This window comes from Ostrea edulis, chromosome 4, assembly GCF_947568905.1.
Source record: "Ostrea edulis chromosome 4, xbOstEdul1.1, whole genome shotgun sequence".
Lineage (NCBI taxonomy): Eukaryota > Metazoa > Mollusca > Bivalvia > Ostreida > Ostreidae > Ostrea > Ostrea edulis.
The window spans coordinates 34356538-34383882 of NC_079167.1; the positions used below are offsets into that span (position 1 = coordinate 34356538).

The 27345-nt window shown below is 35.9% G+C and overlaps 2 protein-coding genes across 29 annotated transcripts in view; one reads left to right on the forward strand and one right to left on the reverse strand.

The window, feature by feature from the left end:
* LOC125672004 (protein 4.1-like) overlaps positions 1–27345 on the reverse strand; it is a 50849-nt gene that overhangs the window by 10433 nt on the left and 13071 nt on the right. For 11 of the 25 annotated variants that reach the window (XM_056162478.1, XM_056162464.1, XM_056162474.1 and 8 more), the window contains 14 exons: positions 10158–10292; positions 8053–8157; positions 7822–7864; positions 6789–6864; positions 6419–6463; positions 6133–6312; positions 5938–6025; positions 5424–5576; positions 5039–5133; positions 4738–4937; positions 3313–3503; positions 2844–3065; positions 1627–1689; positions 1161–1421 (listed from right to left, as the gene is read on the reverse strand). In XM_056162478.1, the coding sequence (XP_056018453.1) occupies positions 1161–1421; positions 1627–1689; positions 2844–3065; positions 3313–3503; positions 4738–4937; positions 5039–5133; positions 5424–5576; positions 5938–6025; positions 6133–6312; positions 6419–6463; positions 6789–6864; positions 7822–7864; positions 8053–8157; positions 10158–10292 (1857 nt within the window). Of the gene's footprint in view, positions 1–1160; positions 1422–1626; positions 1690–2843; positions 3066–3312; positions 3504–4737; positions 4938–5038; positions 5134–5423; positions 5577–5937; positions 6026–6132; positions 6313–6418; positions 6464–6788; positions 6865–7821; positions 7865–8052; positions 8158–10157; positions 10293–10976; positions 11025–11211; positions 11346–16050; positions 16127–16722; positions 16741–19633; positions 19760–24516; positions 24692–27345 lie in introns of those variants that run through there. The other 14 variants (XM_056162480.1, XM_056162483.1, XM_056162479.1 and 11 more) reach the window with 8 other exon arrangements.
* LOC130054080 (uncharacterized) lies at positions 11290–26566 on the forward strand. 4 transcript variants are annotated; one of them, XM_056162485.1, is made up of 3 exons: positions 11290–11390; positions 20004–20041; positions 23347–26566. In XM_056162485.1, exon 3 carries the CDS (start codon positions 23414–23416, stop codon positions 24650–24652), a length of 1239 nt encoding a protein of 412 aa, XP_056018460.1. In that variant the 5' UTR covers positions 11290–11390; positions 20004–20041; positions 23347–23413; the 3' UTR covers positions 24653–26566. The 4 variants fall into 4 exon arrangements, with proteins under 4 accessions (XP_056018460.1, XP_056018462.1, XP_056018464.1 ...); XM_056162487.1 differs by lacking the exon at positions 11290–11390 and adding an exon at positions 11424–11643; XM_056162489.1 differs by lacking the exons at positions 11290–11390; positions 20004–20041 and adding an exon at positions 20287–20394.

A 27345-nucleotide genomic window follows, 5' to 3' on the forward strand; every position in this document is an offset into this window, starting at 1 on the left:
GTACCATCTCCCCCTCCTCACTGCTGGAAGAGGAGGAAGAGCTTAAGGAACCCTTCTTTTCCTTCACTTCATTAACTAACTTAGAGTTTGATTCAATGACTGGTTTGACAGAGTCTGATTCTGCAAACACCTCATCCTCGATATTTTCATCAGGAACAATAGCTTTTTGTTTAATCGCCAGTGTTTCCTCAGTTTTGTTTTCCTGAGGAATAGAGAGAAACCTCAATAAAAATGACTGTCTTTGTATGTAGTTCTCCAATGCAAACATGCAAAATGGAGGATCATCCCTTCATGGACTCCATGCCAGAGTACATAATTCTCCAATGCAGACATGCAAAAGGATGGGTGTTTTCTTCATTGTCTCCTAGCTCTCTAGAAGTTATTTTCTCAGCTCATGCAGAGGTTACCGACGTCAATTAGTGGACATCCAAATCCATGCAGAAAATGGATCACTCTTACAATAATGGAATTTTCATCATGTTTCATGCAGATGAAACTTGAACTCTTTAGCATCATGGAGTATTGCAGCAGGCACTGTTAAACAGCTGTATCAATTCAATATGCATGCGCACTCTGTTCTTAATCTGATCATGCACACTTATCAGCTGTAAAGATTATGAAGCGCATTTTCTTGTCATGGTCATTTGATAACCTAACTCTGCACAGAAAGGTACATTGGAGATAAAATTGATCAGAAGAAAAGGTTTATACATAATTTGAAAGAAAAATAAAAACAACACAGATGCAATTATACAAAACAAAAGTGTATACAAGGAAAAAACAACAAAAACATGTATGAAATATCAACATTTTTCATTTGATTAAGGGAGGAGAAAAATTCAAAAGCACTTTCAACCAACTGCAATCATGCAAGAAATGTGGTGGCAAGAAGCTTTGAGAGATGGTGGCAGACCCATTCCATATAAACATTCTGGGGACCACACATGGGGTTGTAAGCTGTTAAGGAGGGCACTGCAGTGTGGGAAAATATAAGCTTCCTTAACATCTTAAAATAACATTTGGTACATAGGTATTAAATATATCCACAATATGCCAATACAGGGTGTACCAATATTTTTTATATATTGTGCTGAAAACTACTCTATTAAGCTATTTTGGATTAGAAACCAAGCATGTTGCTTAGAAATATGATGGATAACCTGGCTGTTTCCGTCTGCTGGCAAATCTTTGGTGCCAAGATTGGTATCTGTAGGCTTGTTTTTGTCACCTTTTCCTTTAGATGGCGTTATCTTAAGCATGCCAAATAACCCGCCCCCCTTTTTAGACTCTTTTTTATCTTTAGATTTGTCATGGGCCTTGTCAGACTTAACGAGGTCAAGGTTTTCGCCTTCTTTTGGAGGATTTTCACTGCCATCTGATTTTGGGGCATTGCTGCCAGCCTTTCCCAGTAGGATAGCATCCTGTTTACAGTTTAAAAGTGAACAAAATATGGTTCATCAGTGAATGAGACATACTTAATGGAAATAAGGTTATTCATCTTTTAAAGAACCTGCCATAAAGTAGGCGATTCCTAAAACTGAATAAAAGTGCAAAACAACAGACACTGAAATGACCTACCGAGTGAAACATTTATAAGGAATTTCATGCTTAGTTTAGAATTCTTACCGAATATAGCCCCATACTGTCGGACGGTCCATTAATGGCTGTCTCTGTTGCATTCTCATCTCCCTGTAAAGACAATAACAAAATCATCTCGCTGTAAAAACATTAACTTTATCATCTCCCTGTGATAACATTATCATCTCCCTGTGATAACATTATCATCTCCCTGTGATAATACTAACTAAATCATCTCCTTGTGATAACATTAACAACTCCCTGTAGTAACATTCACCTCAGCATCTTCAATGTTTCTCAAAAATTATCAGCCCACATTATCTAGAACACATCAGAACACATACATGTACATTCCCTGCCATTCAGGTAATCTTATGTCATTTAAAATATACTTCTACCTGTTTATATCACAGATTTTAATTAGCATACAGATGAGCCCACATTTCCCTTTGTCCTTATATACAGTCCATCCAAAATCACATGGTCTGACTACAATATAACGTCAGTCATTTGACATTCTTGCCCCTAACATAAAACCAGACTGCAATGTAACATCAACTGTTTGACATTCTCATCCTTTTTGCCTATTTGAGTTTTATGTAACATTAAACATCTGACATTGCTGACCCCTTAGCACATGATCTATCTGTATTAGAAAGTTCCCGATATCTTGCCATCTGTCTGTCAACAGTATAACATCAATTCCCTGTAAAACTGCCATGCAGACCATCCTCTCAACATTTCCCGTCCCCTTACTCTTTACCATGAAGTCGGACTGTAATGTAACATTGGACATTTCCCCCTTACCTTGCATTTCACTATAATGCAACACCAATTCATGCCCCCCACCCCCCTTATGATACAGTCTGACTACAATGTAACATTGATCACTTGATGTTGTCCCTTGTCATGTGTTCTGACTACAATGTAACATTGATTACTTGATGTTCATTCCTTGTCATGTGTTCCGACTACAATGTAATATCGATGACTTGATGTTCATTCCTTATCATGTGTTCTGACTACAATGTAATATCAATGACTTGATGTTCATTCCTTATCATGTGTTCTGACTACAATGTAATATCGATGACTTGATGTTGCTCCCTTGTCATGTGTTCTGACTACAATGTAATATCGATGACTTGATGTTGCTCCCTTGTCATGTGTTCTGACTACAATGTAATATCGATGACTTGATGTTCATTCCTTATCACATGTTCTGACTACAATGTAATATCGATGACTTGATGTTCATTCCTTACCACGCGATCTGTACGATCTTCCGCGGTATCTTTGTTTTTCTTCTTTTCCTTCTCCAACCGCTTGCGTTCCTTTTCTGCATCTTTCTTTCTCTGTTTTTCCTCCTCTTTCTCTCGTTTCTCTCTTTCCTTGTCCTCCTTGGATTTCTTGTTTCCATGAAGTGCCACACCCCCTTCCAGCAGTGCTGAGTCCCCAGCCTCAAGGGGAGCACCCTCTGTGTTATCCTGTGAAAGTGAGATCAAACACTTATCTTCAAGCTATCCCCCAAAACTCTGCCCTCAAGTAATACAGTTTTTTAACACTACAAAGTTGCTTTTTTATCTTTTAAAACGGAATCCATAAAATTTCTATCAACAATCTGAAAATGCAATGCAGAGAAATTATGCTGGCTATTTATATTTCATGAGGACACTTCTTTACATAAATTGGTAACATAATGCAATTTCTCAGTATTTTGTCAGATAACATTACATGATTTCCCAGCATTTCATCGTGTTGGTCTTCGGTGGTGTCCGGTCGGTCAGCCTCTGTTTCTCCAGGTTTTCTGTGGCTCTTGTCACCACGGTCCATGGAACTGTATGGTGGAGGACCGCTGGACATTGTGTCTGTGTGTCCAGGCAGTTTGTCCGTTCTGTCATAACTGTCGGACTGACCCTCTCCATCTAATCAAGTATATACATGTTACTGTTATCTGCACTAGTATTAGGGAGACACTTATGTTTGGGCATCTCTAGTATAGTCATTATTAGTACATGAATACAAGGTCAATGTTGAAATAAAGTTCCTATAATAAAGAAGTAGTGCAACACTGACAGATCATTGCAATTCATTAGTGTAGTGTAGTGTTTTTACACATCTTTAAATGATATATTCTAAAATTTCTACATCATGTTAGGGCTATTCCAGAAATAAATACATGGGGGAGTCGGGAGGCACCTTTTGTATATACCAAGCACCCATTAAAAAAAATAAAAAATTACCCCATGACCCATCAAATTGATAAACTCATTTTACAATGACCCATCTAATTAAAAAAAAAAAACTAACCAGACCCACCACAAAAATATTTTTAAAAATGAAAACGGTACAAATCTCGCGAGGTTTTCGGGACAAACATTCTAGTCAATGACGCGGTAATGCCTGTGCGACATTGTATCACAGTAGTTCTGAAGAAACGATGTCACATCAACAATCAAAGGCATCTATGGCGGGAATGTTGGAAAGATTGGGAGTCCAAACGATGCTATTATCATGAAATGGGTATGGATATGTTTTTCCACGAATCGTTCGTCTTCTAATGGAGCCCGCGCCCGGAGGCCTCTATATCACCATCACACTGACTGATAAATATAACGCATCGGTAACCTCGTATAAATCAACTAAGGTTTGCCTATTTTTATTAGAAAACAGAATACCTATTGGTTTCAAAATATTCCCAAAATCGATACACTGTAAACTGTAATAATCTACAGAACAGAGTTCGCCGCCATCACGTCCAAAGGGACCCTACTAAACGCGCCTCTAATTTGAAGAGTGCCGTAATGGAAAGTTATGCGCTGCAAAGAGCGACAACTCGAATAGTTCTATGTTACTTCCGATTTCGAAAGCACGTTTTCAATTTTCCCTCCGACGTTTTGTAACCAACACGACAAGAGCGACAATAAAAATATTCTGAAAACTCAACACCCACGTGGCACAAAATGAAACAATAGAAACTACCCACTACCCATAATAAATATTTTTTTAACAGTCCAACCACGGACCAAATAAAATCTGAAAAAATACGACCACCCACACAAAAAATATCATTTGCCACCCGACCCCCCCATTTGATCATTTCTGGAACAGCCCTTAGTAGACCATATCAAAAATGTTGTACTCCTGTTGCTGACTTACGAGGGTGAATGATGTTTCCCTCTGCATCCCTTGGCATACGAAAACTGTTTCCCAGACCTATTCTTGCTACCTTGACCTTGGGACGGTCCATCAGGTCCTCTTGCTCTCGGATCTGTTTCTGGGTTCTTCCTGAATACCGGAACCGCGAGTTAAACCTGGGAATAAGTGTTCCTGTGCTATTCTTCTCTGGTTCCTTCAATCTGAAACAATAATGGGGAATTCATCAACTCATACACGTATTCTGAAGGATCAGGACTGGTCTTTTTATTGCACTGAAGTCAAAGCAGAATTGTTTACGAACCTGAAGAAAGTGTGATGTTCTACACAGGTTTTCCATAATCGTTTAGCTAATTTATGTGAGTCTAATCTAAAACATATATTCAATTCCTGTTCCCCCTGAAAAGAAAAAAGAAAAATAAATAAATCAATTTCTTCTTCAAATTAATTTTCTACAAAATCTGCAAGTACACCCACTTTACATGTCAAAATGCAAAAATATGAAATTATGATTCCATAGCGACAGTAATCTTCAACACAATGATTGTAAACTTAATAGCAAAATTCATTAACATTTGCAATGGTAACATCTCAAATAATGTGTAAATTAATTTCTTACACGTTACCATATTAAGATAGAAGTGTATTGCAACAGCATATGATTATCAACAGGATGATGTGACAATTACCTCTGTTTGTCGCAGCTTGATATAGAAATTGTTCCTTTTATATGTGAGTTTGATGATTTTTGGCCACACAAATCGATTTATCCTAAGTTTGTCTCTGTAGAGTTGGAGACCACTAGAACACACCCCCAACATTATCACCTGGTTCTTTTCATCCTGTAATAGAAAGAGCAAGGGTGAAGGTCATTTGCATACTACACAAATTCTTGTTCCCAACAAAAATTTTATTTGCATGTAAACATTATTAGACAAAAGTGTTGCTTCCAATTGGTTTAATTTAGGCATCATACATGTATATGATATATCATTCCATATCTAAACAAAATTATTTTCATGCACTTCAGTTTGCCAGACAAGTGCTGAAGTTTGTCTGCTTTATCATAATATCTGTTCATCAAACATGATTTATTTACAATCTACGATTTAGAGAATACATGCTAAATTAGGTTTAAAGACTAAATTTCATCCAATTCAAATCACATCCTCCTATGTATGTAAATATCTATTGAATCATTACTTTTGCCTTGTGCAGATCTACTCCATACATGGCAAGTTTCTTGGCATTTTCTAAGAAGTTTAATTCTGCCTCCTCTGGGGTCTGTCCTCTGAAATAAAATCAACATGTCAGTCTCATGTTCATTTCTTTGTAATTTAAGTACATGGTGTAAAATGACTTTAAATTATTCTTAAAATCTGTATCTCCAATACTTACTTGTGTGTTTTGTGTAGTTCATGAATTTTCTGTGACAGCTCTGGAGTTTGTTGTGGAGCGAAATCAAAGGCTTTCAAATATTCATCGTCAGGACCATCTACTTGAGAGTCATAATCCCCGATCTCAGCCTGTACCGTGTAGGAACCCAGAATGGCATGTGTCATAAATGAACAGGGCAACCTACATAAAACAGCATACACATAAGTAGATATGTTTATATCTATGACATACAACAAATCTGAAAATGGAAAAGAAATATTTCCTAGTCAATATAACCTTTACATACTTTCCATTATAGATGTCTGCCCTGATCTGTAAACACAACTGGTATCTACAAGAATGAGTTGCACACAGTTAAGGTTCATTGTACATAAGCTTGTTATACATGTACTTTACAACCAGGATATAATGAAATACTAAAACAAAATAAATTTGACTGAGATCTAGAATGTATATACATGTAGTATGAGCACGTAAATGTACGAAATTCTCTATCAATAATTCTAATAATCATCATTACCCATTTCAATCATACCACATAAACATGTTAATTTAAAGTTAATGATATTGAAAAGCACAGGCCTGAGTGATGGATGCCTGATTTTGAGAAGTTGACACATTAAAATACTACCTAGCAACACGTTACAATATACTACCTAGTGATGTCCTCAGACAGATGAGATGGTTCTGGAGGGTAAAACTTCACAGCAAATTCAAATACCCAGGTCCCACCTACAGGAACAAATAAATATAACAGTATTGGACACTGTACAGAAAGACAAACAGTAGTACAAATTCAAGGCTGTGTAAAATAAGCAGGGATTTTCCACTGTCTCATGTAGGACCAAAATTCAGCTCCATTCCTTATTGTTTTAACTCTCTTCAGTTTTCCCTTAAAAGCCACAATTTCCCCCCAACTTTGCGTTTGCCACCCACCCCTCCCCAAATCTTTAAAATCTGAATTCATATACATCAATTCATGAAACAAAATAGTGTGAAATCTGTCATGATCTACACATCAAATACTATGAAAGTTTGAATAAAAGTGAAGGGAAACTATAAGTAGTTTACAGAACTTTCAAAAAACGAATAATAATAATATAAATTGTGGTATACTCATGCAGCATGATATATAGTGCCATATATAGTAATTAAAACATGATGTTTTAACAATGCAACAGTGTACAGCAGCCACTGTCACTATGGTGTGTCCCATGTGGAAAAAAATTAATCCCTTGCAAATAGTCTACACACATATTTCTATTTTAGTTTCCTAGAAATTGCTATGGAAAATCTTCCGATCGTTTTACGTTCCGTCGAGAATTTTCCCCTCACTGAGAGGTCACCAACTGTCGGTGAAGCACCACAAATTTAGACCTAGCATTTGGGGAGGTAACGGTGAGGGTCCCTTGTACCATCGCCTGCTGCGACACAGTACCACCAATTTTAAGGTTATATCCAAAAAGACATGTGACTCTCACTTACATTTAAATACCAAGCATTTGGCAAAGGAGCAATTACTACCCATGTTTGTGTCTTAAGTTTGATGTGGCAGTTATACGAGCAGGGCTCAAACTCTGACATGACATTCCAGTCACAAAGTGAAACCTCTACCACTGAGCTACAGTACAGTTACTACAGTAATTAATATTTTTAAAATAAATGTACTTTTTCATATGATACACTTACTTTTAACTTGTTTTGCAATTTTCTTCTCATGATTCACCCAGTACTGTGAATGAAATAAATAGAATTGTAACTCTAGGTAAAATGAGCAAATAATAGACAAACTGGAAGCACAAACAGCATGTGGTTCAAAACTGCATTTGGAAAAACAAGACATATATACTATAACAAATCATAGCTGCCACGCTATGTAGGGATCCGACAACAATCCATGTCACAGCGTAGTTTACCTACCTTGACATCTTGAGTTCCTGTGTAAGTCAATCCAAAATATTCCTTTTCATTTATATTCAACTTCTTGCAAACTTCATCAAATAATTCTGTTCCTTCAGCATTCCTCTGGAATAGAAATACTAAAAATATTGATATTTAATTCATGAGATTCATCATTATCAGAATCATGTGACATACAAATCATTTATAAACTAGTGTAAAATTGCAAAACAACTAAGGTTCAAGTAAATATCAAACCTATGAAGAAACATGGAGTTGTCTTTCTTATCTTGATGTGCAACTTTATTTAAAAAAATTTTTTCCAATAATTATTGGAAATAGAAAAAGTAAAACTTAAATGGCATCATGTTAAACATGATGCTGTTTAAGTTTCACCTTTTGTTTCCATTCTTTGGTATGCATAATTTCATACAAGCGAATGTGCATAGATCTACAAAAACATTTAAAATTATAAATGATATGGGAATCTGCTTTGGAAAAAAGACCCTTAGGATATTTTTTACAAATGAACATAATAATACAAACACAAAATATGTTGCTTGACTAAAACATACTATCATCATAAACTTAGATTAGAGGATAGTAAAAACAAGAAGCTTATAATTCTATATTTCAGAACTAAAGACAATTCATGAGGAAACCCATGTCCCTTGACCAACCTAACAAGTGACCAGGTGGAAAAATCCACAAGAGACAGCGTCCAAGATTGAAACAAGAGACTGCATCTGAGATTGAAACAAGAGACTGGGCCCAGGGTTTTTTAAAGGTCTTGATTTCAAGGGCCAGGGCCTTTCCAATTGGAAAAACTTGTGACATTTGCTTGAAATTGGGAAAAATGTTTCATACAAAGAAATTGGGAAAAACTCAATTTAGAGTGCTTTAAGGTATAATTGGGCTCCTTCTGACTTTCAATTAGGTTTACATTAAGACTTTTGAAGCAAAAATTGTAATCTGTGGGCCTGTGAAGAAGATTTATGAACAATTTGGCTACCCTGCTTGATTTGTTTTCATTGTTTGGGAATTTCAAAGCAAAAACTGGGAAAAATACCTGCTTTTGAACATTGGGAATGGGGCCTTATTTCGGCCCCCTACAGACCCTTAAAAAATCCCTGGGGTCCGAGATTGAAATTGTCATATGACAGTAACACAAGTCTTGCAATGGAAACAAATTCCAATTTCAGAAAATGATACAGTAAAATAGTATTCAAAATGTTAATAAGTTTCGATGGTTCAAATTAAGGAAAAATTTTTGTCATCTTCAGCTATTCCTTACACTGAAGACCAATACATATTTCCTACATAGTAAAATCCAATTTAGACAATGCCAGTGTCATGACTTTATTCAAACATTTCTATATTTTGCTTACCATCAAAAATAGAAAATTAAAGTTTCCTGAAATCCATCTACATAAAGACATTTAAATCAAGTATCTTTCTTGATTTTAAGTTTTTCTCCAATGTCAACCAAATATTGCTGTTTTCCCCAATGTGAATGACCCTGGCCCTTGAAATCAATGGTTTAAAAAGTCCTTGTAATTTCTGTGTAATCAACCTGCATTATTTATTGTAATAATTTAGCAAAAAAACTGAAAATGAGTTGATGTCTTCTCTTTTTGGTGTATGTGTGTTTCCAGTAAAATCCCAAGAGGTCGTACAAAACCTTAGTATACAGAAGAGCAGGACCCAGTGTCCTGCAGAACTTTATTCATTTTAATTAAACATCTCTAAAGTTTACATCTATATGTTAATGAACTTGACATGAGATATATACACAACATTTATAACTATATCAGAGTAGATTGGGGGGATGGGTTTAGTGTTGTTTCCGTGTACCAGTAGATATTTACACATGTATATGATTACAGTGTCCCTTCTAAAGGAGTTAATTACATCATTCCTTGATTATGTTCAATGAATCAGTAATATCATGCCAAAAAGTATGGAAAATCAATTTCAAATGGTGCAAAACTCTGTATCATACTAGACAAGTTTAGCTTAAATTATCATGGTCACCGAAATGAATGAGTAGGTCAACTTTTTTTTGCCTTCCAGCATTTTAACAACCTTTTTATGGGTTTAGCGAAGACTTGGTTTGAGTTACTTACAGAAATATCTGTTTCAAAATCATTGCCGTCCAGCAGGAGAACACGACACAGCACCATCTTGCCAGATCTATGCTGTGTCGGTTTGACAACCGAGGACTTGTTCTCCTGATTCAGTGATTCTCGTCTGTCCTTATCCTGAAAAATAAAACAAAGCATTCAGTCATCTGATTTATGAAAACATCACTAAATATAGAGCTTCCTGAAAATTATGTGATTCATCACAGTCACCATAAAATGTGTGTAGGTGTAATAAAAACACCAAAGTTTACATTTTGCATAAAATTCTGTCAATGTTTACTTAGTTAGTAAATGTATTGTCCGACAATTAAATGAGTTTTTGAGATTTGTTTCTTGTGACGTTAATAGGTTAAGCATTATTCTAATAATTTTACAAGTTCGAACATTGAAATGAACGGTTATCTTTTATTGGTTCGAAGAAATTATTTTTGGTGGTTTAAGTTAAAACCTTCAGACCACTTGATCCCAGAAACCCTGAATTAATGATTTTAATGAAATGTTTATCACATTCACAACTGATTCACATCTAATCTTTGAAGCTTTCTCTTTGACAACACTAAGTGACTTGAGGGGAATTTAAAATGGATAAGAACATAAATCAAAGGGAAACTGAAATCCACAACTCAATGACAAGTTAATGACCACTGTTAGAATCAGTCGGTGGTCAGAAGAGGTGATAATTTGTATTACATACAACAGTCCACCATCAACACCGCAGGGGGTCAGGCACAGTATTATGTGAAATATCTGTATCAGAAAGAGATCTTCCTTCAAATAAACGTTAAGAAATTCTGAACATACCACAGTTTTATGATAAATCACTTGTATTATCAACCTATTCAGCCATAATCAGTCTAAAGAGCGTCAACAACGCTTCGGGTGCACTGTGCAAACACCCCGCCATGCTTCGTCAAATTCAAAATAACACAATCTACAGTAGGTCACACACGTACGCCGATACGAATTCAGAGGAGATATATTGCGTTACTTGTTGTATCTACTTAAATTATACAAAATTATCTATATTTAAACCTACCGGAAAGGATATAAAAATATTGTCCCTGAAAAAGTCTCCCTATCAAGCGAGATCGCAAGAAGCTATGACATCACACCCTTCCCAAAATTCCAAGCTTTCGCATGAAAGGTGAAGGTCACTGCTCATTTTGAAAGGTGGGAAATCCTAAGCTTGACAGAGATAACAGGCAATCTAAATAGGTACAACATGCACTCATAAAAACTGAACATGATACACATGAATACTGACCGCATCAATGAAGAAACTAGGCTAATGAGTGGAGCATCTTAACTGAGCTGTAACTATTCGAATTTCCTCATCCCAGTTTATTGCACGTGCTTTAGACCTATCATTATAAGATTTTTAAAGTAGGCTATGCCTACATGTTACAAAGCAGAGAAAAACAAAGTTAAGAAGAAAAGTACAGACAGTGGAGACAAAGGAACATAAACGGTTAAAAACTTCACTATAATTTTCGTATTTTCCTACCAGAGACAATTTTAATGTATAGGCTGTAACAGTGGAATGTGACTCTACCTATGAGTACTTCATTTTTATTCATTGGTTTAATAAATTGATGTTGAATTTAAGTTTATTTCATTCTCATCATAAATTCAAATCGAACTTGACCAAGTTTTAATTGAAATGATTTGGTGAGTAATTTATGAAAAGCAAAAAATAGGTAGATTCTAAATCGTAAACATTTCCCGAACTGCTGAAGTCTTAAAACTTCACTTTTATTTGACTTTGAAGTTAATTTCAATATCCTCTGAAAATATATAGCATCTACAATATTTTAGTTTCAACTTGATTGACTATAAGATGGTACAGTATGAACATGGTTGAAAGAAACGGAGACCTTGACCACGGATAATTCAAGAATTGGGAACGCTGCTAAATCTCTGTTACAAATATCTCTGGGTTTTTTTTATTCTATGAAGAAAAGACTGCAACCAATATTAGAAACTTGGGACAAAAACATGAGACATGGGATTTAATACCAATAAATATTGCTTTCTAACTTCTAAGCATGAATTTCAAAGGTGAAGATAACAATTAGAGCAATCAATCTCACAACTCCTATGATAAGCAATATACAAAACAGAGAGTTGGGCAAACATGGACCCCTGGGCACACCAGAGGTTGGATCAGGTGCATAGGAGGAATATGCATCCCCTGTCGACCAGTCACACCTGCCGTGAGCCCTATATCAGAGTTATCCATAGTCAAAATCAGTGTGCCAAGAATGGCTTAACAATTGGTATAAAATATGTTGGACAGCATTTGACGTAATGATGGAGTTTTAAGATTGATCACTGTTTGTTATCTTCACTTTTTCATTATCTGATGACTCCAACTTTCTTTTCTTCCTGGTTGCATAAACTAGTTCGTTTAAAGCAGAACCAAACATGGACGGATATCAACCGAGATGAATTCATTGAGAAAGTCATATATATATCTCAGCTTCATCATCATATAATTTGAAATTTATTTTTCTGTATATTGCAAAGAAAGTATTTTTCAAGTCTTGATTGCCTAGTACTGACCTACATTTTACTAGCCTGACTTTAGGTTTACAAGTGTTTGAGCATCGGGCTAGTCCTTTTGGCACACAATGACTTTCTCTATACACAAGGATAACATCATCAATCAGTATTTAAAACAAACATTTCTGCAATTAGTTGAACACACAATAATTTTAATACACCCTGCCTAATACACGTATCAACACTTCGCAAAAGTTACGTCCCTTGTCCACCATCTCCCGGATAAAAATCGTATTTCCCTATGTTGGCTTTTGTAATTTTCCCATCTATAGCTTTGACATCTGTTATTTTTTCATCAATTGCAGTCAACTACAATAATGCCCCAGATTGGGGCAACCCATTAACTTGTATGAAAATTTGGTAATTGGCTAAAATTCAAAGTAATAATATCTTGCATATGGTAAGGTAAAGAAGGAAAACTTGGTTTTTCACCGATTAACCTTTGGCTGACCCCGCAAAGGGACGTAACTCGCGGCGAAGTTTTGATACGCGTATTGGCTGCAGAACCATACTCTATAGTCAGCAAGACTGTATGGATGACTGGCAATTAAACAGGATAAAAAAAATTCAGTTTGAATAGGGTTTTGATAATTGTTTGAAGGTATGTTATGTTACAAGTATAGTAGGGATTCATTGAAATCTTGAGGCAACAGTGTAAAAATACGGAGATATATACCGGTTGTATTAAATGTAGGATTTCATGAAGTGAGGCACTGAAGTGTCCACTCAGAGTATTCAGACTAGGGAACTACAGTTCTTTGATTATGAAGTTATACATGTATATTATGAAATTTGTTTTTTTAAGTTTTAATGTGTAGCTGTAAAATAGGCTCAATTGCATAAACTTGTTAGCACTCCAAATAAAATGTTCAGAGATTCTTGGTCGGTATCTTTCTCTGGTTTTGTATTTTGTCGTCTGACATTTGGTACTGCAGACCTGTTTCTGCCTGATGTTTCTGGGAATGGAACATGAGACAGATTGGGTATTTTGTTCTTCTGACATTTGGTACTGCAGACCTGTTTCTGATGTTTCTGGGAATGGAACATGAGACAGATTGGGTATTTTGTTCTTCTGACATTTGGTACTGCAGACCTGTTTCTGATGTTTCTGGGAATGGAACATGAGACAGATTGGGTGTCCTTAAAGTGCAGGGATTAAGTTCAGCTGGTAGATCACCTAGCTTACTACCAATTCTTTATTCTCCTTACCAATAGTACAAAGGTACTCAAACTTCAGCTTCAAACCTCCCTTTTCTTCCCTGCTATTATGCCTTTTTTCTTTTGTGTAATGCTTTCTTCACAGTATAATAAAATTCTATCATCACTTGGTTATTCTTGTCTTCAGGTGCCATTTCTTGCTCACGTTTAAAGCTTCTCCAATTGTGCCTCAAATTTTTGTCTGCTCTTGAATTTTTCAGCTGACCAATTTTGATTGATCTCAATTGGATACCGTGATGCTGGTTAATTTTCTACCATGCAGAGTACTGTTGCTAGGTAGATGATATTCATTTACCAAAGAGAGATAATTTAAAAGTTGTGCATCATTTAAGGGAGAAAATAAAAGCCTAAAATAAAAGAGAAGAAAAAAAATCTGTCTGGGGTAGGGTAGGAAATGAGTGTTTGTTTACATGACAACAACATCATTTGCAACTTATGTGGAGACCAATCACTGGAAAAAAGTCATGTGACATGTATTTTTTAAGACTCATCTGTCAGTAAAGTCGGTTTTATTTAAGGTCTTGATTTCCATGTTCCATGACCAGTGCATTCAGTTATCATTGGACTTGTTCTGATTTTAAATTTGGTCAAAGCTTACCACATTCAAATTAATAGAGGCCAAAAAATTAGATTCACTTAACAATTTTGAAGCAAAACTTGTAATCTGTGAGCATGTGAAGATTTATGAACAATATGGATACCCTAGCTGCTTTGATTTGTTCTCCTTGTTTATTGGGGAAAATACCTGCTTTTTGGTATTGGTAATGAGGCCTTATTTCGGCCCCTTACAGACCCTTAAAAAAATCTCTGAAAGTGAAAGCTTGTTTTGAACTCCCCACTACGTCAACGTCTTTAAAGTCTTTGCAGGTGAGTGGGACGCAAAATTTCATATGGTGGATCCAAGGGGTATCTGATTCAAACAGTGATTGCATTCTGTAAACAATACTGAACAGGGTGGAGCAGACTTATAGAATCTTTGCTTATCTGGTGGTTTGTCTGACTTGCTCAATGTTTCATGCAGTCATTCTGAGTTTTAACTGGAATCTTTATTTTTTTTCTAAGTGAAGACAAACTATTCACCCTTAGCCTACATATTAAACAAACATGTTAACATGCATGACCAGTACACTTATAAGTTATGTGATATTCAAAATGAAATGGAAAAAATTAAGATATAAGAATATAAATGAAAACCTAAAAATGTATATTCATTTCTACAGACATATGATAATTAACAAAATGAAAGTATTGTAGATCCATTAGATGTTTGGAGTAGCATAGCTAAATTAAAAAAAAAATCTTTATTATTATAATGTACTACTTTTTAGCAATTTAAATGTCCTTGGTCATTTAAAATTCTCAAAGCACAAAAATATTCTCCAGGGTAATTATATTTTAAGGCCCCTAATGTGTATGATACACGTGAACCAGGTGTAAAAGTTCTTAGATGAGTAAGCAAATACAAATTGTTAATCATTAAACGTCTGCTCTACATGTAGAACATTTCCCCACATATTTGGCATCAAGTGTTTGAAATATAAATAAAATAAATTGGACATTTTAAAAATTTTGACAGTCTACCGGGTATACAATGAAATGTCACTTCCCACTGATCAGAACAAAACTTCAATGGACATATCCTTTGAACCACTAGTTTTCAAAAATCTATTGAAAGGAGAAAATTTCTTTCTTATGTTTTGACCATGTTTTAAGCAGTGCAAATCCAGTGCTGCCAGCTGCCCACTATGGTTGTCGTTTCACAATGTCCAGTATTGATATATTAGTGCACTGTTACTGCAGTACAAGGACTGTAGAATCCGATGAGGCCTTAATATGATTAGCGGTGAGGGATTAATGTCGGCTTATTGACCGGTAATTGACTTAGTGGGTAAATGACCCAGCTGATGTATTTACAAAAGGATCATAACACAACATTCTGCTCAAGTAATTCAACCATATGCCAGTCCAGAAGACTTATTAGTAGAATCTCGACCCGCGTATTGTGGAAGTGACAACTTCAATGTAATATCATTGTGGAACTAATTCTAAAATAAATCATTGCAAGCAGAAATGTCAGTAAATGTGTTATACGAACCTCAATGTAAGTCATTTTTGTAATTATCCCACCACTCAGTGCTATTATTTGATGGCTTGTTATGATATAGAGTAGTTGTTTTACAGAAGAACATGGGTTACATAATGTTAGAGGTATGTGGGGGCCTGAGGGATGGCAATCATTGCTTACACAAACAGTGAGCCAGCGTTATCCCTGGGGGGTGAAAGTAACATCAGGAAGTGGAGCAGAGGTGTCCTGAGACATTGGGGTGATCTGTGTCTTACAAACCAAACTATCACACAATACGTAACCCACTGACGGTTTCCTCTCATGTCGACACTTATCAGGTGATCATCACACAAAAGACTGAAATTATTAGGACAATAACTATAAGTAATTGAGTATAATGTGGGGCTCTATGATTAAGTATCAGGTAGGTTACCAGATAGACACTGCTACTAAATGTTACCCTACACATCTTGTGATCAGGGACACTAAATGTTACCCTATTCATCTTACGATCAGGGACACTAAATTTTACCCTACACATCTTGTGATCAGGGACACTAAATGTTACCCAACACATCTTGTGATCAGGGACACCAAATGTTATCCAACACATATTGTGATCAGGGACACTAAATTTTACCCTCATTGCAATCAGGGACACTAAATTTTACCCTTATTGCAATCAGGGACACTAAATTTTACCCTCAGTGCGATCGGGGATGCTGAATTTGACACTGCTTCTTGCGATCAGGAACATTAAAATGTTGAATCTCATCACATCCTGGAATTTATCAAGGTTCTATTTACTACCAGTAAAAGGTACCTTTCCCCTTTTCACAAAATATGAATATATTTCCGCTCTCACAGACCTATTAACATTTCCTTTCAGATGTAGAAAACTCTTCAATTGTATAGAAGTTTTTAACAAAAATCTTCTATATATAACTAATATAACCAAAGTCCAACAATGTAAATAGTGATCAGTAATTAGTCATTTAAACATATGTGTTCTGAAATATTGTAAACTGAGTAGGGTTGCCCCTAAACCCTGCCCCCTGGGAGCCCATGCCTGCATTCTCAAAATTTCCCTTAGGTATTAACATCTAAAATCTGGATAAAACCCTGGAATCTGTAACGAGTGGTTGGCTGTCATTTCAGAGGGTCTACTAATTGCCTGATATGTCAGTGTCACAATCCAATGTAAGAAAAAAATTATTGTAAACTTGAACAAGAGTAAACAAGTGACAACCTGAGCAGTGTAGTTCTGTGTGTTAAATTCATCATTAATTTAATCATGGCAATCAGAAAAGTGCTGTACACTTTGCCATGAAAGAGAAGTCTTATCTACAAACGGAGGATTTTTATCATTTTGTAAAAAAAAAAAAAAAAAAAAATTTGGGGTGATAATTGTAATGTGGAGGTGAGGGTTATTTTTAACTTAAACCCTGCACTATGATTCATGATAGTTATAAATCGGAGGCTATTATATTTGTTTTAAAGTAGGCACAGGATAAGGGGGGAAAAAACCCAAACCTGCAGAAACAGAAGTATAGCAATAAAAACGAGCATCTGGAGGGGCTTTCAAACTGATGCCTGACGTTAACTGACAAATCTGGAAGAATTAAATAACTGGAATATCTGAAATGTGTGAGGAGGTGTGATCTCTCGAGTTACTCAATTAAACAGGTCACATTTCGGGTGACATAAATTCAGCCAGATTTTCTGGACCTATGAAGCAGCACTGTGTATTATACCAGTAGGGATCTGTTAACCATAGACCAGAAGCATACAGATTTTGGATTAAAATACTCTTAATTATAATGAGAGTTAATTGTTCTATAACTGTTACATACTAATCTGAGAAGTTGTTAACAGTTTGATATTCGCTTTTTTTTTTCTTAGAGAAAATTGTGAATGAACTTCAGTAAATATATCTCAATTATAATTGTCATGGTAACAATAATAGAGGCTCTGATGAAATGCTGTACTTCATGTAGCATGCAGAGTGCTTACATATTGCAGTGGCAGAATCCTGTCAAATGGGAGTTTTCACCAGGTCAGATGAATTTCAATGTAAAACGTGCATGATGCATGAATTCTGTGCTAAAATCTGGCTGAAACATCTGTTTTGTGTAAGTTAATGTCTAATGAAACTTGTCTATCGAGTGATGGAGGGCTCGCTCTATACATTAGTAGATGTATTGATACACTGATCTCCAGACCTAAGAAAAATGATTGATGGCACCTAGATATCCATCTGTCTGTAGCCATCACTGAGATAAAGAAGGACCTGACCATTAATGCTCGAAAACTTCTGCATGAGATAATGCCTGCATTTATTTAGGTATTTAGGGAAATTGAGTATTTTTCAAAAAATTTACTTGTCATTTCCTGACTAAGTATCAATGATGACATTACTGAGCATTTTACGCATAGTTGACCTGAAAACTATTTGTAAATACCGATATCTCAAAATCTACATAGTTAATCTGCCACAGGTTGTCAGAGCAGTATGCACAAATGCTTTTGTTCAGCAGACATTGAAGGTCATTGCACTTTTTAGAATGGATGGTAGACTTTGTCAATTGAAAGTATATCTTTGTATTGAACAGATACCTGCTAATTGTTCCCAAAAATCAATACTGCATAAACTTTATCAGTCGGAATATAGTTATCTTGTTATCAGGTATTGATCATAGAGAAGTTTGATGATTTACATCAGAGTCTGGAGGCTGTTTTATCCTACATACTGTGTGAAGTCTGATATGCATTGCAATAGGCTGCCTTATACTGCTTCAAAATTTGAAACTTGGTTCACTTGGGACTTGAAAGAAGTTATGTGGATCAGATAAAAATTGCATTTATCCATGCCCCTGTCAGAATTAATGTCCTAAGTTTATGAAATCTGACCAAAACAAAAAATGCCAACATGTCAAGATTTTGCAGGGAAAATTTCAGATGTGGCCTAGAAAAGCACCTATCAATTACTTTTTCATGGAAATATTAAAAATTCCTGGCCATCACTATGCAATGCTGATAAACCAGTTAAGATATTAAAAATTCCTGGCCATCACTATGCAATGCTGATAAACCAGTTAATATTTCTGTCTGCCTGTGTAAAATTCTACAGGTACAACACAGTCTACTTGGTACACACCTGGTCACAAAAACTGGTTCCCATTGAGTTTCATTTCTACAGCAGTAGGGCCACTGTCACGATGTTGTACTAGGGGATATCTTGAGTCAGAGAGTGCACACTCCGCACACATACATGTGGCACTGCACATGCCCCACACATACATGTGGCACTGCACACTCTGCACACATACATGTGGCACTGCACACTCCGCACACATACATGTGGCACTGCACACTCCGCGCACATACATGTGGCACATTTGTATAAACGAACAGGAACAGTTAGGCGTGACCGAGAAAGAATTTAGATTCCGATTGCAATTTATGTCAGAACCCTCTGCAGGCATGACATTTAATGAAAGAAAATGGAGCTCTTTATATATAAAGTTGAAATTCTGTAGACACAAAATAGCTATGCCATCAATAAAATGTGATGGAAGATAGCACACAAAAACAAGAAACAATTCTCTCTTACCTCAGAGAGAGGTCCTCCTTTTGTCTCAAAAAGTGCACACAATAATACAAATCAATAGCTTTCTATGTAAAACACTTGTGTGAGCAGCTACCATTACAGACTGGGTTAGACTGCAGTGAGATCCGACTGCCATGGAGATCTCGAATATCATAACCAACTCCCAGTAAAGCTACAGACAAGCTTGAGTTATACTTAATACTAGATATTCTTATTTTATTTATTCATGAAACAAAAGAATTGTGGTAGTATTAATTGTACAGACAGCTAATGACTTCCATTCTGTAGTACTCTGTCAGTACTTAGACTAATTGATATCCCTCATTTGACAGCTGAGTTAATCAATACACACTTCTTTTATTGTCTCTTTCAGATGACTGTGGATGTTTGAGTCCTGTTTACATTACCACGGTGAGTCACTATGTTTACTTCTAGTGGAGGAAGAAGACCACAAGATGCATGCTTTTTAAGATGCAAATCATGTTTTACAAAGTAGATGTATAAACCTGTACAGAGATAGAGTAACAAAAAGCTGCCTGATTGTGGATCTCGATGCACAAGGTGGATTACACATGCAATATAAATATACAGTAGCACAATTTTTACACCACGCACACTAGGAATTCCACTATGTGATGTAAGGTGACAGGTTCTCTCAATTGTCTGCATTAAGTCGGGCAGAAGATTGGAGAGAGTGTGGATTATGTAAATTATCTGCCCCCCTGATTTCCTGGGCCCATGATACCTATAATAAATGGCTCCAGGTAAAAAAAAAAAAGAAAGAAAAAAAAAAGCAACTATCGTTTCTCTATACCTTATTGCTGGTGCTTGTACTGCAAATACGAATCAAGTAAGAACTATACCATCACTAAATCAAGTTTTAAAATAATCTTTCAAAAAAATAATTTTATCATTTTACGCTTTTTTGTTGTTGCAGATCTGTCATGCACCTGTTTGAGGTTTCTTAGACTTGTAAAATGAATGTGTAGGCGTCTATGAGTAAGATCTAGTAATGCTGACATTATAAATACTCTAGATTATAAATTTCTTTTGATAAGCCCATATTTTTAAGACTTACAAATCTTGCTCTGCATGTCTCCAGAATTATTTTGCCAATAAAACAAAATAGTCTGGAGTAAAAGCAATAAAGTTGGGTAGGGCGTGTCTTCTTTACATATATGTAATATGACCTTGGAGTCGGACCTCTTTATCTTTAAGTAATCTATTGTTGCAAAGAATGGCTCACACAGTCAGAACTACATCATTTCACACTTGCTTAAAATCTGAGCTTTAACATTGTTCTGAAAAAATGTCAAAATATTTATGTCTGTTCCACATGATGTGTTGCATGAAATAAGTTAGTTGCCAAGAGAACAAATCTGATAAAGTGGGGGGAAACACCAAAAGAGCACTGGATATTTGAGTCAAACTGTATCAACCGAGAGGAGTGGTAGTTGGTGAGCAGCTCAATGGTAGGGCTGAAATGATTCACAAAAACATCGATACTGTTCTATTTAAACCCTCCATTCAATGTTCGATTCGTTGCCTCGATCTTTGGTTTGAAACATTTTCTTCAAAATCGGATTTGGTAAAATACATTGGGCTTGACCTGTAATTATTATTTACATGTATGAGGGACAAAATGACATCCAAGAACGGCCAGGCCTGGAGGTTATGAAACTTTTACCGTACTCAAACTAAAAAATTGGCTGAAATATTGCCAAAACAGCGTAAAACCTCAATAAATCAATCTCAAACTCAGCCGTCTTTGTTTTGAGTACAACTCTGAGCAAGCTCCAAAGCATTCTTGAAAAATCTTGAGCAAGTGCTCCATTTGGGTATGAGAATGATTTTAAAAGTTTTATAACCTTCACTTTTGAGAATGAGTACAATTTAGAGTGCTGAGTTCGAATTTGTGAATGAAAACGTGCTCAATTTTTTTTATAACATCCAGGCCAGACTGTTGTCAGCCTTGAGTCTGACAAAAACAATAATGAACTTAAATCAGTTTAAACTACGAAGCCAACAGGAATCTTACCATTTGGTGGTTTAGAAACAGTTTGCTTTTAAAATTGTGACTTTGAATCTTATATACATAATCAAGTTTTTCTTCAAAGTTATTTTTAGTTTCTTCTGTAAAATGTAAGTATTGCAATACGTATCATATCGTGAAGGAGTCGTATCGTTTCAGCCCTACTCAATGGGTGTCATTAGAAAGGAACTCTCTTCATAGCAAAGCATTATGGGGCTGATTTAATCATTTCATTACATCAATTCAGTTACATCATGCTTTCCAGACAGGAAACAGACAACTCAGCCATCAGGGACTATGTACTTTTTGTTCATTTTGATTCAAATATATCTGCAATTCAGTATCACCTTTAGATCTCTGTTGAATATGCTCTTTGCATTGATTTAGAAATTGGCTGTGTACTGTTATATCTGCAAAAGGTCATTCAATACACAATTTTTTGTTACGAAAATTAGTGAAATGGTTCAATTACAGGTTTATTATTTGCTAAAATGCATATTTGTGGTAAATTTTTTCTAAGTGCACCCATGCTAATTATTGCACTCGTACTGGATTAAACAATGAATCCTCATATCAAATTTAATACAATAGCATAAAAAGTTTGAATTCATAGGTTATCATGAAATGTTATATTTCATGTATATATGATTAGTTAATATTTTTAGTCCCCTACTGATTTGTAAAACCGGAGGGGACTGTAGCTTTCTTCTCCATCTGTCCGTCTGTCAGTCTGTCCCATATTGATTTTCCAGACTTTTTTCCGTTATGCTTGTGTGGATTCATTTGAAACTGGCAGTGTAGTTTCAGCATGGCAAACTACAGATCAAGTTCGAATTTTGTAACGTTTGATGGACAAGTTTTAAGGAAATTGATTTTTATTTTTTACGTCTTTTATTCAACAGGATTGGGATTGTTTTGATGGAAATGTAGTGAAAGTAGGACATCTGAATAGAGGCAGTTGAAGAGCCTCGATCATTCATTTTGTTTTCAAAAAAACGTTCATTAATTTGATATTTCAAACTCATTAATCACAAAAGCAACATATCAATGAACATATACAATGTATAATATATATATGTAAAATCTGTTAATTACATGTGTAGTCAGTGAGCTAATTCCTGCAGTCGTGGGTAATCAAAATCGGCCATCAAACAGTTGATAGTACATGTAGGTAGTATTTTGAAGTCCTTTATAACTTCATTCCTGATAAAAACTACATGTGTCAACTGTATGAACAACAAAACATTAAATTAATTCGACACTGGTTAGCATGGTGACTTGTTACCAATGTATCGGGTCACAGTTCAAGGTCAAACAACAACAAATGTACTTTTCCTCGAATTGTCGTCCATTAATGAGGGCGTCGGTAGGGGACATGTATTGCGTAAGCAATACTTTCAGAATACTTGTTTTCTCCTCTTTTTTTGTGTGTGTATTATACATCCACTGACCTTTATGAAACTTTTTATACTTTGTGAAATGAAAAGTTAAATCATAAATGTGTGACAAATATAGGTCAACGTCTTAGTCACAATCACAGTCAGTCATGTGTTTCACAAACACATCTTGATTCAGAACTGTGTTTCAGATTTAACAGTAATTTTATATTCATATGTTTTTATAATTTTGATAAACACAAATTGATGATGATTGAATGTTGATGATGTATAATTGATTTTAATAGGTGATATTGCTGCAAGAGAATATTATCACTGGAGATGAGTTGAATATTTGGATTGGGAAAACCAAAAATGGAAGTGAAGATGAAAATGAAGGATGTCGTCAAAAAATGGAATTTATGGGCAGTGTCCAGAAATGAAGGAGATGTAAAAGTTCCACTGATTGAAGACCTGTTGAAGGTTACCTCCGAGGAACTTGTCAGGTATCTGACAATATTTATTGCAGAATTACAGAAAGGAAATGGAGAGCGTTTCTCTAAAAAAGCTCTGATCCGGATCCTATCTCAGATCAACACTTATCTCAGGAGCATTAGAAATGACTCTGGTGATTCATTCAAAAGAGAATTGAGCATTGGGATGAGGAGGATTAGCAAGGAGATCCAGGCAGTTCCTCCCAGGATGATCACAGCGCAGATGGAGCGTGTACTGTGGGAGAAGTCCATACTGGATACAGAGTCTAATAAAGGACTCAGCTATGCCATGTTCTTCTACAATGTGAAAATATTTGGTCTCACATCTGTGACAGATCATAAAAAGCTCAAATGCAATGCTTTTGAGTTTTCTGAAAATGCCTTTGGAAAATATGTACAACTTAACTGTGATGTGCTTCAATCAGAAAATCTCCCTTGTAAGATAATCCATTACGAGGATGTGGAGAATGCAAGGTCATACTACAAGCTCCTGCAAAAGTACTTGCATGCCATTTCTCGATGTGAAACAAATTATTTCTATGTCAAACCCCTCTATCTACAATCCAAAGGATTTACAAATAAGGTATTTGGGATCAAAGCATTGTCCAGCTACATTAGTGACATGATGATGAGAGCAGGGTATGAGGGAAAATACACAAATGAATCCCTGAGAGCTTGCTTCACTAGGAGGAGTGCCACCTCTGGCCACAGCTTTTTGATGGAAATCAGCAAAAAACTGGATCCACCATTGCTTGAGCCAGTCACAACCAGTCCTATAACTCAACCAATCACAGGCAGTCCTATAACTCAACCAACCATAGCCAGTCCTATAACTCAACCAATCACAGCCAGTCCTATAACTCAACCAATCATAGCCAGTCCTGTAACTCAACCAATCAAGATGGAAACATCAGACAGGGACTTTAACAATAATATGGAGGCTATCTCTCCTACAATGATCCAGGCTTGCAATCTTACAATTACCTTAAAAGGATCATTCAATCTGAGTCTAGCCAATCTCCTGCCACCAGGAACTACAGTAAAACCCAAGGGTGTCCAGATAGTACAACAGACCGAGGGACAAGTCACTGTCAAAATGGACCTGGAGCCATCAAAGTAGCTGTAAAATGTATAGTTCTTCAAAGTTTGAAATGTACAGCATGTGAATTGAACAATCTAATTAAAATCAGATTCTAGGATATGCTCACAATCGCTATAATAGGATCTGACATAACCCCATAGGGGGTCATGTCTGCATGACCTTTTGCTTGGAATATTTATGAGAATTATCAGCCAGTCAGATTGCGCCATACAGATAATGATGGCTATTTAGGCAGTTCCTGGCCATTTGTAAACAAATTGCTGTAATCTCTCTCCCACGAAGTTTATTCCCACTGTAAAATTGTATATTCTCACATAACGAATTTAAAATTTTCGCAATAATGCCTAATCTATTCCGTTCATACAAACAACAAAATGTACGATTTGAAATACACCCAAATTGAATTAATTGTGAATTCCGATTTATGTATAAATAGGGATGGGTACGATTTGAATAGTTTTCAAGATGGTTTACTTAAATAACGCAAGGAAGGTAATGCCAGTCGATGTCAACGTTGCATTGTGACGTGACATCTAGCTGCGATATGTTTTCATCCCAGCCACTTTCCTTGAATTGTGAACACCGACGATTTCAAAGCCGACGCGCTGATTGGCTGACATAAAGTTCATCTGAACATGACCCCTAATCGGGTTATGTCAGATCTACTTACTCAGAGTATACGGCGCGGATCTAAGAAGTCTGATTTTAATTAGATTGCTAAATTGAATTACTTTATAAAGCTTTTAACAAATGATTATAGAGGAGCACATTGTGGTGTAATTATATGGGGGCCAATTTTGGTCATTCATTGTACTATGGGTGAAATATAATTTCATGGATTCTGAGATTTTTACATATCCGCTGAGATGCAATTCCGAGGTTACATGATTTGAATTGTGTGTTTCGAATCTCGCAGGACACTTCTGCAGCCCAAGTTCGATCCTCATTGTCAGCAGTAGTTGTCTGTGAAAGGGTATGGTGGTTGCCCACTAGGACTATTTTTTTTTGGGGGGGGGACTCTCCAGCTTCCTCCCGCACTAATAAACCCCTCATGCAGCTCCAAATACACAACAAATTAATGGTAACACCCCTTCCCCCCACTTTCAAAAAATTCCTGGATCCACCCCTGCTGTGTGTTACCTGAGATTTCATTAAGGTTTTAGATTAATGCTGCCCATTAAATGTACAAAATTTGTATCCCCCAACAATTCCACAGTAATCATTTCTTAGTGTTGTTGATGTCGGTATATCAGAATATCAAGGTTGGTGTCATAGCTTATGCCAAATTGTTAGAGAAATGAAGTTCATTTTGCTGGTTTTTGGAGTGGATTATTCAGCCTTGATGGCGACAAGCAGACTACAAACGATCAATTGAAAAGACAGTTTGAAAATTTCATTTCTGCTGAATTGCAGTGTGTTACCTATATTTCTATGGAGACCCCAAAAACTGACACCACCCACACAATATTCAGATATGCATGTAGAGGGTGCACATAGGGTCTTAATTGACCAGTTTGTGTTTACATAATTCTATGTAATCTTGGGTGGAGAGGTTTGAAGGCTGAGGCATAACATCTGAGACTGTGCATATCTAATATTATAAATTATCAGTGTCACTTGTTTAAATATTTAATTTAGAGATTTAGTTATTTGAGCATTTGATGAGGTCTGAGTTGCTGTATGAAAAATGCAGTTTGGAACTTTATAAACTCATGGTGGAGGGAATTAATGGGGTCTAGTCTTTGTGCCTCTGCATAAGAAGTGGCCATAACTTCACTTGGGAACAGCCAACCAGAAATATTGATGTATTTACATAAATATTTCAAGAAGTCTTTGTAGTTTCCATAGAAATATACTCCTCTTGCAATATGCTTTTGTAAATGTCTTTAAAAACTTTGTTTGAAGTTATGATTAAAGTGATTTTTTTCTCCATTTTGTATTCTGGTGTTGGTGTAATGATATATTGTCTATATAAATGGTGATGGTTAATTTTATATCTTGTATATTTAACATTGATGCATCTATAAACTTGAAATGATGGGGAGCTAGGAAAGTTAGGGGGATGGAAAAGAAGTACCCTCCCTCCCAAAGGACTTTGTTGTGTAAATGCCTTTTTGTATTGACAAGTGCATTGTAGATATTCGTCTGGTATACATCTTATGTGTCCAAACCGTAACTTTGGAACAGAGAGGCATTAAACACTCATACTTGTCACTAAGGTCACCTAACACTAGAGGGTCTGCCATAACCATAAATCAAGGTCATGTTGACAAGATCAAGGTCAGTAATGCAGGGTTCAGATGTGCATTATCTGTATGTTGTGGAGATATTTGTCCCATTAGGGCATCTCTTATAGTTACTGGTGAATATCATTGTGTGCTAAATTCTCCAATAACCATTATATTTATAATATTTCATATTGGCCAGTGGGAATGTAAATGATAACACATACCATTGATCATGAATGCTGTTAAAATAAAGGCGTGGTATTATTATCCAATATCAATGTCTGAGACAGGAAAAAGTTTATATGTCAGATTGTGGAGCTATCTACAGCACAGAGTAAGGGGTACTTGACCTTTGAACATTTTATGATAGTATTTCCACTGGAGTTTCTTATCATCCAAGTTACCTTTGAGTTATACAAAAGTTTAAATTGACAGAGATTGATGCTCTGATAAAATTATCAGCATGACAAATCCGTATCTATA